The 20,739-nt window shown below is 39.6% G+C and overlaps 1 protein-coding gene across 7 annotated transcripts in view; it reads right to left on the reverse strand.

Moving 5' to 3' along the window:
* Positions 1-20,739, reverse strand: part of NSUN6 (NOP2/Sun RNA methyltransferase 6) — a 110,497-nt gene that overhangs the window by 4,277 nt on the left and 85,481 nt on the right. For 6 of the 7 annotated variants that reach the window (XM_065520390.1, XM_015455621.3, XM_074001154.1 and 3 more), the window contains one exon: positions 1,943-2,091. In XM_065520390.1, the coding sequence (XP_065376462.1) occupies positions 1,943-2,091 (149 nt within the window). Of the gene's footprint in view, positions 1-1,837; positions 2,092-20,739 lie in introns of all 7 variants that reach the window. The other variant, XR_001493322.3, reaches the window with a different exon arrangement.

The following is a 20,739-nucleotide window of genomic DNA, read 5'->3' on the forward strand; positions in this document are numbered from 1 at the left end:
TTCTCAACAAATCCTTATAACAACCACAAAGTAAGATGACTATCACCAAAGATGTATTCCTAGTAGGTAGAGCTGTTATCCCTACTACTCAGATATAGAAAGCAATGTACATAAAGTCACTTAGGAGGAGGAGCCATGGCTCAAGTCAACATGTGTCTGACTCTAACATCCACATTCTCGATTTCTCTCCAGGCCAAATGGCACACCTGCTATATTCTCAAGTTCTCTCTCATATACTGTCAGCTTTTCCTTCTCATTGAGATCATTCGTCTACTCCTAGTAGCCTTTTAAAATACTATTTTTGCTATGACCTACAAAGAACAGAAATCCAAGTCCTTTACAGAAGTATCCTAATTTTATTCTCAAGTCAAAGTGGGTTTCAGCTATAAGTAAAGCTTCCTTTTTGCTGCTTGCTGTTTTAATTCTGAGGATGAGTTCTTTGAAGACTTCACAGAAAAAGAGGAAGTCAAATAATCCACAACCAGTGCTACCTTTGTGTATGAAAGGAAACACCAAGAGAGTTGAATCGGAATGTACTCAAAGACAGTTTTAGAGACTAAATCATTACAGAACATCCATTGTTGCTCTAGCCTTGTATTTTGGAGGGCTGGGATGAAATAATGAATTCATCTATGATCAAACACTGTCTATACACTCTGAAATCCACTGAGTCATTTTTGCAAGACTAGGAGAAATCCTCAAATGTTCTATCTGGGCTTCTTCTGAAAGTACTAGAGACAAGTTAAATGTGTACAGTTTTTATGGTTCTCCTATATCCTACACTGGCCACTGTCTCTTCCTGTTTTTATCAATGAGTTTTGCTTCCTATTGGAACTTCTTCTTCTAAAGAAGACCCCAAAATCTACTTTTTTTCTTTCTTTCTTTTTTTTTTTTTGAGACAGTCTTGCTCTGTTGCCCAGACTGGAGTGCAGTGACGTGACCTCAGCTCACTGCAACCTTCGCCTCCTGGGTTCAAGCAATTCTCCTGCCTCAGCCTCCTGAGTAGCTGGGACTATAGGTGCACATCACCACGCCCGGCTAACTTTTTGTATTTTCAGTAGAGACGGGGTTTTGCCATGTTGGCCAGGCTGGTCTCGAACTCCCGACCTGAGGTGATTAGCCCACCTCGGCCTCCCAAAGTGCTGGGATTATAGGTGTGAGCCACCATACCCAAGCAAGAACTCTATTTTTTTAAAAAAGAGTAATTTAGTTTATATCTATTTCTTTACATCAATTAGTAACTACAAGTTAACAATTCAGTGACTTTTCAAATAGAGCAGAATATTTGAAATTTATTAAATATGTGACGAAATTCTACTATTGCCTGTATATCTTAAAGGTGAATCAACTTAAAGGAAAACTTCTATATTTAAAACTAGGTCCTCTCAGTTGTATTTGTGTGTATGTGTGTATAGTAAAATATAAATAACATAAAATTTACCATTTTAGTCATTTTAAGTCAATAATGACCTTCAGTACAGTCACATTGTTGGGCAACAATCACCACCATCCATCTCCAGAACTTTTTCATTGTCCCAAACTGCAAGTCTATATGCATTAAACAATAGCTCCTCAATCTCCAGCCCCACAATGCCTGGTAATATCTATTCTTCCTCCTGTCTCTATGAATTTCCCAGCTACTCATATAAGCAAAATATTACAGCATTTTTCCTTTTGTGTCTGGTTCATATTACTGAGCATAATGTTTTCCAGGTTCACCCATGTTGTGCATGTATCAGAATCTCACTTCCTTTGAAGGCTGAATAATGTTCCATGTATGGATATAGCACATTCTGTTATCCATGTATCTGTCAACAGACTCTTGGGTTGTTCCCACCTTTTGGCTATTGTAATGAATGCTGCTATGGAGATTGCTCTCAGTGGTTTAAACACCAAAGTAGCAAAAGTTAACTTTCTTTCACAACAACAGACCACCACATACTGCAGTGAAGAGTTTTCGCTGTAATGGCTGATATGATGCCAATTCCTTCAAAGACCAAGTACAGGCCATATTTGGTCTCTGTCCCATTCCACTACAGGGTGCATCCAGAAGAATTCGGTCAAAGGATTCTGGTAGAAATGGAGGTTCCCCTATAAAGAGAATTATAAACATGTTTACTATCTGCCATATAGGTTTAAACTAGAAAACTCCTGAGATGATCAGGAATTTAAAATCATAATCTAGAATCAAAAATAAAACAATTTCTCCCTTCAATCAAGCAGCTGGTTAAACTAATTTTGACTTATACCTAATATAGATTTGATGTGGTAAAAAGGTTAAAAATGTAGTAATAGTTGAAATTTATTCTGTTGATACAGTACAAACCAAGGCCTAATCACACAAGACCTTGTACCCCAAATTCAGAAGCCACAATTTATCAAAGCTAGGACTTGGAATTAATTCTAGTTGTTCTGGAAACTGATACTTCTCTTGGTAATTTCTACTGAAGACAGCCCCCGAAAAAATGCCTGTTCAATCATTGTGAAACATGCTGATTCTGGTGTTCCTGAGTCTCCTTGTTTCTGTGGCCATCAGAAGGGCTATGGTCTAGAATAGGTAGAATGAGTCAGTACCACCCCTAGATTCAATCTTCCACGAAGGTTTCCTTTGCATTCACTTGAATAATTTTCCCTAACTTCTGACCTATTTAATGTTATTGGAGGAAGGTATGAAATCAAGTGGTCTGTTTATATATTTAGGCTGTCTACCTGCAAGCAAGATTTCCATTCCATTCAATTCCATTTCCCATTCCATTCTGCATTCCATTCCCCATTCCATTCCATTCTCCATTCCATTCCATTGTCCATTCCATTCTGCATTCCATTCCATTCTGCATTCCATTCCATTCTGCATTCCATTCCATTCTCCAATCAATTTCATTCGCCATTCCATTCCATTCTCCAATCCACTCCATTCTCCAATCAATTCCATTCTCCATTCCATTCAATTCTCTATTCCAATCCATTCCATTCCACTCCACATTCCATTCCATTCCATTCCCCATTCCATTTCATTGCATTCCATTCCCCATTTCATTCCATTCTCCATTTCATCTAAATTCCACTCTCCATTCCATATCATTCCCTATTCCATTCTCCATTCCTTCCATTCCCCATTCCATTCCATTCTCCACTCCATCTCCATTCCATTCCATTCTCTATTCCATTCCATTCTATTCCCCATTGAATTCGATTCTCCATTCAATTCCATTCCATTCTCCATTCCATCTCCATTCCATCTCTATTCCATTCCATTCCATTCCATTCTCCATTGCATTTCATTCCATTCCATTCTCCATTCGACTCCATTCTCCATCCCATTCCATTCTCCATTACATTCCATTCTACACACCATTCCATTCTCAATTCACTATTCCATACCATTCCATTCTCCAATCTATTCTCCCTTCCATTCCATTCTCCATTCCAATCCTTTCTCCATTCCGTTTCACTACACTCAACTGTCCATTCCATTCTCCATTCCATTCCATTCTCCTTTCCATTCCATCCTCTATTTGATTTCCCAGTCCATTCCATTTTCCATTCCATTTCATTCCATTCTCTATTCCATTCCATTAAATTCCATTCCATTCTCCATTCCATTCTCCAATCCATTTCCTTCTCCATTCCATTCTCTTTTCCATTCCATTCCATTTCCCAGTCCATTCTCCATTCCATTCCAGTCCATTCTCCATTCCATTCCATTATCCATTCCATTCTGTTCAATTCTCCATTCCATTCCATTCTCCATTCCCTTCCATTGCCTTCTCCATTCCATTCCATTATCCATACCATTCCATTCTCTATTCCATTCCATTTTCTATTCCATTCCATCCTCCATTCCATTACATTCTCCATTCCATTCCACTCCCCATTCTACTGCATTCTCCATAACATTCTCCATACCATTCTCCATTCCATTCTCCATTACATTACATTCACCACTGCATGCCATTCTATTCCATTCTCCATTCCATTCTTCATTTCCTTCTCCTTTTCATTCCATTCCATTCTCCATTCCATTCCATCTCATCTTCCATTCGATACCATTCCATTCTCCATTTCATTCTCCACTCCATTCCATTCCATTCCATTCTCCTTTACTTTCCATTCTCTATTCCATTCCATTCTTCACTCCATTCCATTTTCGATTCCTTTCCATTCTCCACTCTGTTCCATTCCATTCTCCACTCCATTCCATTCTCTCTTCCATTCCATTCTCCATTCCACTCCAATCCATTCTCCATTCCATTTTCCATTCTATTCCAATCCATTGTCCATTCCATTCCATTGTCCATTCCAGTCTCCATTTCATTCCATTCCATTCTTGATTCCATTCCATTTCTTCCATTCTCCATTCCTTTCCATTCTCCATTACATTCTCTATTACATTCCATCCCATTTCCCAGTCCATTCTCCATTACATTGCATTCCATTTTCCATTCCATACTATTCCATTCTCCATTCAATTCCATTTCATTCTCCATTCTAATCCTTTCCATCCACTCTACATTTCATTCCATTCTCTATTCCGTTCCATTCTCCATTCCATTCTCCATTTCATTCCATTCTCAATCCCATTCCAATCCATTCTTCATTCCATTCTGTTCTCCATTACATTCCACTCTCCATTCCATTTTATTTTCCACTCCATTCTTCATTCAATTCCAATGCATTCCCCATTCTATTAAATTCTCAAGTCTCCATTCCACACATTCTCCTTTCCATTCCACAATCTATTCCAGTCCATTTCATTTCATTCTCCATTCCATTCCATTCTATTCCATTCCATACCATTCCATGCTCCATTCCATTCCATCCCATTCTCCATTCCATTCAACACCATCCTCCATGCCATTACATTCTCCATTCCATTCTGCATTACATGACATTACATTCTCCATTCCATTCTCCATTCCACTCCATTATGCATTCCATTCTCCATTCCATTCCATTCTCCATTCCATTCCATTCTATTCCACTATGCATTCCATTCTCCATTCCATATCATTCTCCATTCCATTTCATTCTATTCCTTTCCATATCATTCTCCGTTCCATTCCATTCTCCATTCCATTCCATTCCACTCCATTTTCCATTCCATTCTCCATTCCATACCATTCCATTCTGTTACATTCCATTCTACATTCCAATCCATTCTCCATTCCATTCCATTTCTTCCATTCTCCATCCCAATCAATTCCATTCTCCATTCCATTCCATTCTCAATTCTACTCCCTTCCATTTTCCTGTCCATTCTCCAGTTCATTCCATTCCATTCTCCATTCTATTGCAATCCATCCACTCTCCATTGCATTTGATTCCATTCCATTCTCCATTCCATTCCAATCCATTCCATTCCATTCTCCATTCTATTCTCCATTCCATTCCATTCTCCATTCCATCCTCCATTGCATTCTCTATTCCATTTCCCATTCAATTCCAATCCATTCTCCATTCCATTCCACTCTCCATTCCATTCATTCTCCATTCCATTCTTTATTTCATTCTATTCTCCATTCAATTCAATTCTCCAGTCTCTATTATATTGCATTGATCGTTTCATTCCATTCCATTCTACCATCCATTCCATACCATTCCTTTTTCCATTCCACTCCATTCTCCATTCCACTCTCAACTCCATTCTCCATTCCCTTCCATTCTCCATTTGATTCCATTCTCCATTCCATTCCCCATTCCATTTCATTTCCTGCATCCTCCATTCCCTTCCATTCTCCATTTGATTCCATTCCATTCTCCATTTGATAATCCATTTTCCAATCCATTTCCCAGTCCATTCTCCATTCCATTCCTTTCCCTCTCAATTCCATTCCATTTTCCATTCTATTCCATTCCACTCCACTTTCCATTCAATTCCATTCTCCATTCCATACCATTCCATTCTCCAATCCATTCTCCATTCCATCCCATTCTCCATTGCATTCTCCATTCAATTCAATTCCATCCTTCATTCAATTTAATTCCATTCTTCATTCCATTCCATTCTCCATCCCATTTCATTCTCCATTCCATTCTCCATTCTTCATTCCATTCCATTCTTCATTCCATTCCATTCAATTCTCAAGTCTCCATTTCATTCCATTCTCCATTCCATTCCATTCTCCATTCCATACGATTCCATTCTCCATTCCATTCCATTCTATCTTCCATTCCATTCCACTCTACTCTCCATTCCATTCCACTCTTCATTCCACTCTCCATTCCAATCTATTCCACTCAATTCCATTCCATTTTCCATTCCAATCTCCATTCCATTATCCATTCCATTCCATATTCCATTCCATTCTCCACTCCATTCCATTCCCCATTCCATTGTAGTCTCCATACCATTCTCCATTCCATTCTGTCCACCATTGCATTCCCTTCCATTCTCCATTCCATTTCATTCTCCATTCCATTCCATTCTCTATTCCATTTCATCCTCCATTCTATTCTTCCTTCCACTCCATCCTCCATTCCATTCTCTATTCCCTTCCATTCTCCATTCCCTTCCATTCTCCATTTCATTCCATTTTCCATTTCATTCCATTCTTCATTCAGTTCTCCTTTCCACTGCATTTTCCACTCCATTCCATAGAGAATTCAATAGAGAATGGAGCAGAGTAGAATGGAATGGAATGGAACAGAATGGAATTAAATGTAAAGGCGAATGGAATGGAATAGAATGGAATGGAGTGGAGAATGGAATGGAATGGAAATGGGAATGGAATGGTGAATGGAATATAATAGACAATGGAATTGAATGGGGAATGGAATGGAAAGGGGAATTGAATGGAATCGAGAATGGTTTGGAATGGAATGGAGAATGGAATGGAATGGAGAATGGAATGGAATGGAGAATGCAATGCACAATTGAATGCGGAATGGAATGGAATGGAATGGAGAATGGAATGGAATGTAGAACTGAACGGAATAAAGGATGGAATGGAATGGATTGGAGAATGGAATGGAATGGAGAATGGAATGGAATGGAAAATGAAATGGAGACTGTAATGGAATGGAGAATGAAATGACATGGAGGAAGGAGTGGAATGGAATGCAATGGCAAATGGGATGGAATGGAATGGAGAATGGAATGCGGAATTCTCCATTCTATTCCATTCTGCATTCCATTCCATATTCCATTCCATTATTCTTTCCATTCCATTCCCCATTCTATTGCAGTCTCCATACCATTCTCCATTCCATCTCATTCTCTATTCTACTCTATTCACCACTGAATTGCATTTCATTATCTTCCATTCCACTTCATTCTCAATTCCATTCCATTCTCCATTTTCCATGCCATTCCATACCATTCTCCATTTCATTCGACTCCATGCTCCATTCCATTCCATACTCCATTCCATTCTGCATTCCATTCCATTCTCGATTACATTATCTATTGCATTCCATTCTTCATTTCATACCATTCTTCATTCCCTTCCATTCTCCATTCCATTCCATACTATTCTCCATTCCAGTACATTCTTCATTCCATTCTTCATTCCATTGCATTCTCCATTCCATTCCATTCTCTGTTCCATTCCATTATATTCCATTCTCCGTTCCATTCCATTGTATTCTATTCTCCATTCCACTCCATTCTCTATTCCATTCCAATCCACTCTCCCTTCCCTTCCCTTCCATTCCACTCTCCCTTCCATTCCATTCTCCATTCCATTCCTCATTCCATTCTCCATTCCATTCCTCATTCCATTCCATACTCCATTCCATTCTCCATTGCTTTCCATTCTCCTTTCCATTTTCCACTCCATTCCAATCTCCATTCCATGCCATGCTCCATTCCATTACAATCCATTCAATTCTACATTTCAATCCATTGTCCATTTCATACCATTCTCCATTCATTTCATTTCATTCCCTTCTCCATTTCATTCCATTCTCCATTGAATTCCATTCCATTCTCCATTGCATTCCATTCCATTCTCCATTGCATTCCATTCCATTCTCCATTCCACTCTATTCTCCATTCCATTCCATTCTCCATAACATTCCATTGTCCATTCCATTCCATTCTCCGTTCCATTCCATCCTCTATTCCATTTTCCATTTCATTCCAATCCATTCTCCATTCCATTTCTCATTCCATTCCATTCTCCATTCCATACTCCATTCCATTTTCTACTCCATTCCAACCTCCATTCCATTCCATTCTCCACTCCAATCCATTCTCCGTTCCATTCCATTTCATTCCATTTTCCATTCAAATCCATTCTCCATTCCATTTCATACCATTCTCCATTCCCCTCTTCATTTCATTTCATTCCATTCTCCACTGCATTCCATTCTATTCTCTATTATGTTCTCCATTCCACTCGATTCTCCATTCCATTCCATTCCATTCTCCATAACATTCCATACTCCTTTCCATTCCATTCCATTCTCCATTCCATTCTATTCTCCGTTTCATTCCATTCCATTCTCTGTTCCATTCCATTCTATTCTATTCTCCATTCCATTCCATTCTCTTTTCCATTCTCCATTCCATTCCAATCCATTCTCCATTTTCCATTCTATACTCCATTTCATTTTCCATTCCATTTTCCACTCCATTCCATTCCATTCTCCATTCCAATCCATTCTCCGTTCCATTCCATTCCATTCCATTCTCCATTCAAATCCATTCTCCATTCCATTTCATACCATTCTCCATTCCACTTTTCATGTCATTTCATTCCATTCTCCATTGCATTCCATTCTATTCTCTATTCCGTTCTCCATTCCACTCGATTCTCCATTCCATTCCATTCTCCATAACATTCCATACTCTTTTCCATTCCATTCCGTTCTCCATTCCATTCTATTCTCCGTTCCATTCCATTCTCTGTTCTATTCCATTCTATTCTATTCTATTCTATTCTATTCTCCATTCCATTCCATTCTCTTTTCCATTCTCCATTCCATTCCAATACATTCTCCATTCTCCATTCCATACTCCAATCCATTTTCCATTCCATTTTCTACTCCATTCCAATCTCCATTCCATTCCATTTCTCCATTCCATTCTCCATTCTCCATTCCATTCCATTCCATTCTCCATTCCAATCCATTCTCCATTCCAATTCATACCACTCTCCATTCCACTCTTCATTTCATTTCATTCCATTCTCCATTGCATTCCATTCCATTCTCCGTAACATTCCATTCTCCATTCCATTCCCTTCTCCTTTTCATTCCATTCTCCATTCCATTCCCTTCTCCTTTCCATTCCATTCCTTCTCCATTCTATTCCCTTCTCCTTTCCATTCCATTCCATTCTTCACTCCATTCCATGCTTCATTATTTCAATTCCTGTACCATCCTCCATTCCATTCCATTCTCCATTTCATTCCATTCCATTCTATTCACCATTGCATTCCATTCAATTCCATTCCATTCAATTCTCCATTTCATTCTCCATTTTACTTCATTCTCCATTCCATCCATTCCATTCCATTTGCCGTTCTCCATTCCATTCTCCTATCCTTTCTCCATTCAATTCCATTCCATCCTCCATTCTATTCCATTCCATTCTCCCTTCCATTCCATTCTCCATTCCATTCTATTCACTACTGCATTCCATTCCATTCTCCAATCCATTCCATTCTCCATTCCATTTTGATTCCATTCCATTCTCCATTCAGTCCCATATTCTATTCCTTTCTCCATTCCATTCTCCATACCATCCTCCAATCCATAACATTCTCCATTTTATTGCATTCCATGCTCCATTCCATTCCATTCTTCATTCCATTCCATTCCATTCCACATTATATTCCATTCTCCATTTAATTTTTCATCCTATTCCATTCTCCATTCCATACCATTTTCCATTCCATTCCCTTCCATTCTCCATTCAATTTCCTTTCATTCTCCATTCTGTTCCATACCATTCTCCATTCCAATTCATTCTCCATTCTATTCTATTTGCCATTCCCTTCCATTCTCCATTCCATTCCATTCTTCATTCCATTCCCTTTCATTCCATACCATTCTCCATTCCATTCCACTCTTCATTCCATTCCCTTTCATTCCATACCATTCTCCATTCCATTCCACTCTCCATTTCATTCCACTCTTCATTCCAGTTCAACCTCCATTCCATTTCATTCCATTCTCCATTCCATTCCATTCCACTCCATTCTCCATTCTGTTCCCTATTCCAGTCCATTCTCCAATCCATTCCAACCCATTCTCCATTCCATTCCATTCAATTCCCCCATTCCATTCTCTATTCCATTCCATTCTCCATTCCCTTCTATTCCATTCTGCATTCCATTGCCTTCCATTCTCAATTCCATTCCATTCTCCAATCCATTCCATTCTCCATTCCATTTCATTCTCCATTCCATTCTACATTCCATACCATTCTCCATTCCATTACATCCCATTCCATTCTCCATTCCATTCTCGATTCCATTCCATTCTCCCATTCCATACCATTCTGCATTTCATTCACCATTTCATTCAATTCTCCATTCCATACCATTCTTCATTCCATTCTCCATTCCTTTCTATACACCATTCCATTCCATTCTCCATTCCAGTTCAATCTCCATTGCACTCCATTCTCCATTCCATTTATTTCACTCCATTCTCCGTTCCATTCCACTCCATTCTATTCTCCATTCAATTCCATTCTTCATTCCATTCTAATCCATTCTCCATTCTATTCCATTATCCATTCCTCATTCCATTCCGTTCTCCACTCCATTTCATTCGCCATCTGTTACATTCTCCATTCCACTGCATTCCATTCTCCATTCCATTTTCCACTACATTTCATTCCATTCTCCATTCTTCATTCAATTCCATTCTCCCTTCCATTCCACTACAATCCATTCTATTCTCTATCCATTCATACCCTTCTCCATTCCACGCTCCATTTCATTCCATTCTATTCTCCTTTTCACTCCATTCTCCACTCCATTCCATTCTCTACTCCATTCTCTATTCCATTCAACATTCCATTTTCCATTCCATTCCATTCTCCATTCCATTTCATTCCACTTTCCATTCCAGTCAATTCCATTCTCTATTCCATTCCATTCTATTCTCCATTCCATCCCATTCTCCATTCCATTCTATTCTCCGTTGCATTTTCCATTCCATTCCATTCTCCATTCCATTCCATATTCCATTTCTTTCTCAATTCCATTCCATTACCCATTCCATTCAATTCGCCATACCATCCTCCATTCCATTCCATTCCCCACTCAATTGCATTCTCCATACCATCCTCCATTCCATTCTATTCACCACTGCATTCCATTCCTTTCCATTCCATTCTCCATTTTGCATTCCATTCCATACCAGTCTCCATTCCATTCTCCATTTCATTGCACTCCATGCTTCATTCCATTCCATTCTGCATTCCATCCCACTCTCCATTCCACTCCACACCATTCTCCATTCCATTCCATTCTCCATTCCATTCTGTTCTCCATTCCATTCCATTTTCCATTGCATTCCATTCTCCATTACATTACATTCCATTTCCCCATACCATTCTCTATTCCATTTCATTGTGTATTCCATTCTATTCTCCATTCCATTCCATTTTTATTTCCATTCCATTCTTTATTCCATTCTTCGTTCCATTCCATTCCGCATTCCACTCCATTCTCCATTCCATTCTCCATTGCACTCTGCATTCCATTCCATTATCTGCTCCATTCCATTCTGCATTCCATTCCATTGTCCATTCCATTCCATTCTCCATACCATCCTTAATTCCATTCCATTCCATTCTCCACTCCATTCTATTCACCACTGCATTCCATTCCATTCTCCATTCCATTTCATACTTTATTCCTTTCTCCATTGTATTCGATTCCCCATTCCATTCCATTCTCCATACCATTCTCCATTCCATTACATTGTATTCCATTCTCCATTCCATTCTATTCACCATTGCATTCCATTCCATTCTCCATTCATTCCCCATTCCATTCCATTCTCCACTCCATTCTATTCACCACTGCATTCCATTTTCCATTCCATTCCATTCTCCATTAGATTCCATTCCATTCTCCATTTTCTGTTCCATACCATTCCACTCTCTATCATTGCATTCCATGCTCCATTCCATTCTCCATTCCATTCACCACTTCATTCCATTCGATTCTCCATTCTTTTCTCTTCCATTCTCCATTCCATTCCATACCATTCTCCATTCCATTCCATTCTCCATTCTATTCCCTTCTATTCTCCATTCCATTCCATTCTCCATTTCATTCCACTCTCCATTCCAGTTCTATCTCCATTCCATTCCAGTCTCTCTTCCATTCCATTCCAAAGCATTCTCCAATCAATTTTCCATTGCATTCCTTTCCCCTTTCCATTCCATTCCCCATTCAATTCCCCATTCCACTCCATTCCCCATTCCATCTTCCACTGCATTCCATTCTCCATTCCGTCTCCATTCCATTGTCCATTCTATTCTCTATTCCATTTTCCATTCCATCTCCATTCCATTGTCCATTCTATTCTCCATTCCATTCTATTTCCATTCCATCTGCATTCCGTTCTCCATTCCAGTCCATTCTCTATTGCATTCCATTCCATTCTATTCCATTCTCCATTCCATTCCATTCCATTCTCCATTCGATTTTTCATTATCCATTCCATTGCATTCTGTTCCATATTCCATTCCGTTCTCGATTCCTTTATCAATTCCATTCCATTTTCCAATCCATACCATTCTGCATTCCACTCTCCATGCCATTCTCTATTGCATTCCATACCATTCACCACTCCATTCCAGTTCATTCTCCATTGCATTCAATTCTCCATTCCATTCTTCATTCCATTCCATTCTCTATTCCAGTCTCCATTCCATTCCATTCTCTGTTCCATTCCCTTCTATTCTATATTCCCCATTTCATTCCATTCCATTCTCCATTTCTTTCCAATCCATTCTCCATTCCATTCCAAATTCTATTCCGTTACATTCTCCATTCCATTCTATTCTCCATTCTCTGTTCCATTCCCTTCCATTGTATTCTCCATTCCATTCCATTTCATTATCCACTTTCCGTTCCATTCCATTCCATTCTCCATTCCATTCGCCATTTTATTCCATTCCATTCTCCATTCCATTCGATGCTCCATTCCATTCCATTATCCATTCCATTCAATTCTCCCTTCCATACCATTTTCCATTCCATTCCTTTCTATTCTGCATTCCATTCCATACCCTTCTTCATTCCATTCTATTCTACATTCCATTCTCCATTCCATTCCATTCTCCACTCCATTCTATTCACCACCGCATTCCATTCCATTCCATTGTTCATTCCATTCCATTTCGATTCCATTCCATATTCTATTGCTTTCCCCATTCCATTCCATTCTCCACACCATCCTCCATTCTGTTACATTCCATTCTCCATTCCATTCTATTCACCACTGCATTCCATTCCATTCTCCATTCCATTCCATTCTCCATTCCACTCTCCACTCCATTCCATTCTCCATTCCAGTTCATTCTCCATTCCATTCTGCATTGCATTCCATTCTCCATTCCATCCCATTCTCCCTTCCATTCAATTCTGTTCTCCATTCCATTCCCTTCCATTCTCTATTCCATTGCGTACCATTCCCCAGTCCATTCCATTCCCCACCTATTCTCTATTTCATTCCATTCTCCATTCTATTCTACTCCATTATCCATTCTTCATTCTGTTCCATTCCGCATTCCATTCCATTCCCTTCTGCATTCAATTCCATTCTCCATTCCATTCTATTCACCACTGCAATCCATTCCATTCTATTCTCCATTCCATTCCATTCTCCAGTCCACTCCATTCTCTGTTCCATTCTATTCCAGATTCCATTCCATTCTCCAATTCATTCCATTCCATGTTCCATTCCATTCCATTATCCATTCCATTCTATTCTCCATTCCATACCATTTTCCATTCCATTCCCTTCCATTCTATTCTATTCTCCATTCCAGTTCATTCTCCACTGCAATCCATTCTCCATTCCATTCTCCATTCCATTCCCCATTCCATTTCATTCTACTTTCCATTCCATTCCATTCTCCATTGCATTCCATTCCATCCTCCATTCCATTCCATTCTCCATTCCTTCCTCCACTGCATTCCCCATTCCATTCCATTCTCCATACCATCCTCCATTCCATTACTTTCCATTCCATTCTCCATTCCATTCTATTCACCACTGTATTCCATTCCATTCCATATTCTGTTCCTTTCTCCATTCTATTCCATTCTCCATACCATCCTCCATTCCGTTCCATAGCATTCTCCATTCCATTCCTTTCTTCAATGCATTCCATTCTCCATTCCGTTGCATTCCACATTCCATTCCATTCCATTCTCCATTCTCCATTCCATTTCATTCCACTCTCCATTCCAATCCATTCTATATTCCATTCCATTTTCCATTCCATTGCATTCTCCATACCATTCTACATTCCATTCCATTCTCCATTCCATTCCATCCCACATTCTATTCCATTCTCCATTCCATTATCCATTCTATTCCATTATCCATTCCATACCATTCTCCATTCCATTCCCTTCCATTCTCCATTCTATTCTCTTCCATTCTCCATTCTGTGCCATACCATTCTCCACTCCATTCCATTCTCCATTCCAGTTCATTCTCCATTCCATTCCACATTCCATTCCATTCTGCATTTTCCATTCCATTCCAGTCTCCATTCCATTCCCTTCCATTCTCCATTCCATTCTCTGTTCTGTGCCTTTCCACTCTCTGCTCCATCCCATTCTCCACTCCAGTTCATTCTCCATTCCATTCCATTCCACATTCCATTCCATGCTTCATTCCATTCTGTATTCTCCATTCCATTCCACTCTCCATTCCAGTTCAATCTGCATTCCATTACATTTTCCATTCCATTCCACTCTCCATTCCATTTCATTCTCTATTCTCTTCCATTCTCCATTGCATTCCAATCCATTCGCCATTCCATTCCCTTCTCCATTCCATTCAATTCTCCATTCCATCTCCATTCTATTTTCCATTCCACTCCATTCTCCATTCCAATCCATTCCATTCTTCATCCCATTCTCTATTCTATTCCATTCTCCATTCCATTCCACTCCATTGTCCGTTCCATTCTCCATTCCATTCTCCATTTCATTCCATTCCTTTAGCTGTTTCATTCCATTATGCATTCCATTCCATTCCTACTGCATTCTCCACTCCATTCCATTCTCCACTCCATTCCATTCAATTCATTCTCCACACCATCCTCCATTCCATTACGTTCCATTCCATTCTATATTTCACTCCATTCCTTTCTTCATTTCATTCCATTCGGCAGTCCATTCCATTCTCCATTCCATTCCATTCTGCATCCCATTCCATTCTCCTTTCCATTCCTTTTTATTCCATTCTCCATACCATCCTCCATTCCATTCTCCACTCCATTCTATTCACCACTGCATTCCATTCCATTCTCCATTCCATTCCACACCCCATTCAACTCCATTCTTCATTGCATTCCATATTCTTTTCCTTTCTCCATTCCATTCACCACTGCATTCCATTCCATTCTCCATTCCATTCTATTCATCACTACATTCCATTCCATTCCATTCCATTCTCCATTCCATTCTATTCTGCATTCCATTCCATTCTTTATTCCATTCCATTTTCCATTCCACTCCAAACCATCATCCATTCCATTCCAATCCATCGTCCATTCTGTTGCATTCCCCTTTCCATTCCATTCCCCAGTCAATTCCCCATTCCATTCCACTCCCCATTCCATTCTATTCTCCATTCCATCTCCATTCTGTTGTCCATTCCATTCCATTATCTATTGCATTCCATTTTCCATTCCTTTCCATTCTCCATTCCATTCTCCAATCCATTCCATTCTCCATTCCATCTCCATTCTGTTGTCCATTCCATTCCATTATCTATTGCATTGCATTTTCCATTCCATTCCATTCTCCATTCCATTCCACTCCATTCTTCATTCCATCTCCATTCCATTCCATTCCATTCTATTCTCCATTCCATTCCATTCCATTTTCCATTCCCTTCCATTCTCCATTCCATTTTCCATTCCTTTCCAATCTCTTTTCCATTCCATTCTCCATTCCATTCCATACTCCATTACATCCTCCATTCGATCCTCCATTCCATTCTCTATTTCATTCCCCATTTCATTCTTTTCTCCATTTCCTTCCATTCTCTATTCCATTCCATTCTCCATTCCCTTCCATTCCATTCCTTTATCTATTCCATTCCATTCCATTTTTCACTCCATCCCATTCCATTCTTTACCCTATTCCATTCTCGATTCCATTCCATTCCATTCTATTCTCCGTTTCATTCTATTCCATTCCATGCTCCATTCCATTCTATGCCATTCCCCACTCCATTCCCTTCTCCATTCCACTCTCCATTCCATTCCATCCTCTATTCTACTGCATTCTCCATTCCATTCCATTCTCCATTGTCCATTGCATTCCATTATCCATCCCATTCCATTCCATTCTCCATTCCATTCTGCATTCTCCATTCCATTCCGTTCTCCATTCCATTCCATTCTCCATTTCATTCCACCTCTCCATTCTAGTTCAATCTGCATTCCATTACATTTTCCATTCCATTCCACATTCCATTTTACTCCCCATTCCATTCTATTCCATTCTCTATCTCTTCCATTCTCCATTGCATTTCAATCCATTCGCCATTCCATTCCCCTTTCCATTCCATTACCCATCCCATTTCCCATCCCATTCCATTCCATTCTCCATTCCATTCAATTCTCCATTCCATCTCCATTCCACCATTCCATTTTTCATTCCACTCCATTCTCCATTCCAATCCATTCCATTCTCCATTCCATTCCTCATTCCAGTCTCCATTCTATTCCATTATCCTTCCATTCTCCATTACATTCCATTACATTCTCCATTCCATTCCATTCTCCACTCTATTCCATTCTCCATTCCGTTTTACATTCTCCGTTCCATTCCATTCTCTATTCTATTCCACTCTCCATTCCATTCCACTCCATTGTCCGTTCCATTGTCCATTCCATTCTCCATTTCATTCCATTACTTTATCCGTTTCATTCCATTATCCATTCCATTCTCCACTCCATTCCATTCATTCTCCATACCATCCTCCATTCCATTACGTTCCATTTCATTCTATATTTCACTCCATTCCTTTCTCCATTTCACTCCATTCTGCAGTCCATTCCATCCTCCATTCCATTCCATTATGCATTCCATTCCATTCTCCTTTCCATTCCTTTCTATTCCATTCTCCATACCATCCTCCATTCCATTCTCCATTCCATTCTATTCACCACTGCATTCCATTCCATTCTCCATTCCATTCCACACCCCATTCAACTCCATTCTCCATTGCATTCCATATTCTTTTCCTTTCTCCATTCCATTCACCACTGCATTCCATTCCATTCTATTCTGCATTCCATTCTCCATTCCAGTTCATTCTCCATTCCATTCGAGTCCATTCTCCATTCCATAGCATTCTCCATTCTATTCCATTCTCCATTTTATTGCACTCTCCATTCCACTCTGCATTCCACTCTGCATTCCATTCTCCGTATCATTCCATACCATTCTCCATTCCACTGCATTCCCGTTTCCACTCCCATTCAATTCCCCATTCCATTCCATCTCCATTCCATTTCATTCTCCATTCCATTCCATCCTGCATTCCATTCCATTCTCCATTCCATTTTCCATTCCTTTCTAATCTCTTTTCCATTCCATTCCATTCCATACTCCATTACATCCTCCATTCCATTCTCCATTTCATTCCCCGTTTCATTCTTTTCTCCATTTCCTTCCATTTTCTATTCCATTCCATTCTCCATTCCATTCTCCATTCCCTTCCATTCCATTCCCTTCTGCATTGCATTCCATTCTACTCCATTCTCTTTCCATTCTCCATTACATCCCATTTTCCATTCCATTCCATACTCCATTACATCCTCCATTCGATCCTCCATTCCATTCTCCATTTCATTCCCCATTTCATTCTTTTCTCCATTTCCTTCCATTCTCTATTCCATTCCATTCTCCATTCCATTCTCCATTCCCTTCCATTCCATTCCCTTCTGTATTGCATTCCATTCTACTCCATTCTCTTTCCATTCTCCATTACATCCCATTCTCCATTCCATTCCATTCTCCATTGCATATTCCATTTTCCATTGCACATTCTATTTTCCATTCCATTCCATTCTCCATTGCATTTTCCATTCCATTCCATTCTATTCCATTCATTTCCTTCTCCATTCCATTCCATCCTCCATTTCATTCCATTCTGCATTTCATTCCATTCTGCATTTCATTCCATTCTGCATTCCATTCCATTCTATTCCATTCTGCAGTCCATTGCTTTCTCCAATCCATTCAATTCTCCATTCCATTCCTATTCCATTCTCTACTCCATTCCATTCTCCATACCATCCTCCATTCCATTTCATTCTATACTCCATTCCATTCTATTCACCAATGCATTCCATTCCATTCTCCATTCTATTCCATTTCCCATTCCATTCCATGCTCCATACCATCCTCCATTCCACTACATTCCATTCCATTCTCCATTCCATTCCATTCTCCATTCCATTCCACTCTGCATTCCAGTTCAATCTCCATTCCATTCCATTCTCTACTGCATTCCATTCTCCATTCCATTCCAAACCATTCTCCATTCCACTGCATTCCCGTTTCCACTCCATTCCCCATTCAATTCCCCGTTCCATTCCACTCCCCATTCCATTCTCTATTACATTCCATTCTATTCTCCATTCCATCTCCATTTTATTTTCCATTCCATTCTCCATTCCCATTCCATTCTCCATTGCATTCCTTTCCATGCCATTCTCCATTCGATTCCATTCTCCATTCTATCTCCATTTCATTCTCCATTCCATTGTGCATTGCATTCTCCATTCCATTCTATTCTGTTTCTCCATTTCATTCCATTCTCCATTCCATTCCATTCCGCATTCCATTCCATTCTCCATTCTATTCCATTCTCCTTCCATTCTCCATTCCAATCCATTCCTCATTCCATTCTGCATTCCATTCCATTCTCCATTCCATTTTCCATTCTCCACTCCATTTTCGTCTCCGTTCCATTCTCCAGGCCATTCCATTCTCCACTCCATTCCATTCTCCATTGCATTCCCCATTCCATTCCATTTTGCATTCCATTCCTTTCTCCATTCCATTCCATACTCCATTCCATTCTCCATTTCATTCCATTCCTGTCTCCATTTCCTTCCATTCTCCATTCTATTCCACTCTTCATTCCATTCCATTCTCCATTCCATTCCATTCCATTCTCCATTCTCCATTCCATTGCATTCCATTCCATTCTCCATTCCCTTCCATTCCATTGCTTTCTGGATTCCATTGTCCATTCCATTCCATTCTTTATTCCATTCCATTCCTTTCTCCATTCCATTCTCTGTTCCATTCCATCCTCCATTCCATTCTCCATTTCATTCTCCACTCCATTCCATTCTCCACTCCATTCCGTTCTCCATTCCATTCCATTCTGCATTCCATTCCATTCTCCGTTCCATTCCATTCTATTCTATTCTCCATTCCATTCCACTCTCCATTCCATTCCATTCCATTCTCTATTCCATTCCATCTTCTATTCCATTGCATTCTCCATTCCATTGTATTCTCCATTTCATTGCATTTTCCATTCCATTCTCCACTGTCCATTGCATTCCATTCTCCATACCATTCTGTTCTCCATTCCATTCCATTCTACCTTCCTTTCCATTCCATTTCCCATTCCATTCCATTTCCAATTCCATTCCATTCTCCATTCCATCCATTGCATTTTCCCTTCCATTTCCCAGTCCATTCTCCATTCTATTTCAGTCCATTCTCCATTCCATTCTGTTTAATTCTCTATTCCATTACATTCTCCATTCCCTTCCATTCCCTTCTCCATTCCATTCCATTCTCCATACCATTCCATTCTCTATTCCATTCCATTCTCCATTCCATTCCATTCTCCGTTCCATTTCATTCTCATTCCATTCCATTACACTCTCCATTCCATTCCATTACACTCTCCATTCCATTCCATTACATTACGTTCTCCATTCCATTCCACTGCATTCTCCATAACATTCTCCATTCCATTACATTCACCACTGCATGCCATTCTATTCCATTCTCCATTTCCTTCTCCTTTTCATTCCATTCCATTCTCCATTCCATTCCGTCTTCCATTCCATACCATTCCATTCTCCATTTCATTCTCCACTCCATTCCATTCCATTCTCCTTTACTTTCCATTCTCCATTCCATTCCATTCTTCACTCCATTCCATTTTCTATTCCTTTCCATTCTCCACTCTGTTCCATTCCATTCTCCATTCCATTCCATTCTCTCTTCCATTCCACTCTCCATTCCACTCCAATCCATTCTCCATTCCAATCCACTCTCCATTCCATTTTCCATTCTATTCCAGTCCATTGTCCATTTCATTCCAGTCTCCATTTCATTCCATTCTCAATTCCATTCCATTCTTGATTCCATTCCATTTCTTCCACTCTCTATTCCATTCTCCATTCCATTCCATTCTCCATTACATTCCATCCCATTTCCCAGTCCATTCTCCATTACATTGCATTCCATTTTCCATTCCAATTCCATTCTCCATTCAATTCCATTTCATTCTCCATTCTAATCCTTTCCATCCACTCACCAT

Source organism: Macaca fascicularis, chromosome 9 (assembly GCF_037993035.2).
Source record: "Macaca fascicularis isolate 582-1 chromosome 9, T2T-MFA8v1.1".
NCBI classification, from domain to species: Eukaryota; Metazoa; Chordata; class Mammalia; order Primates; family Cercopithecidae; genus Macaca; species Macaca fascicularis.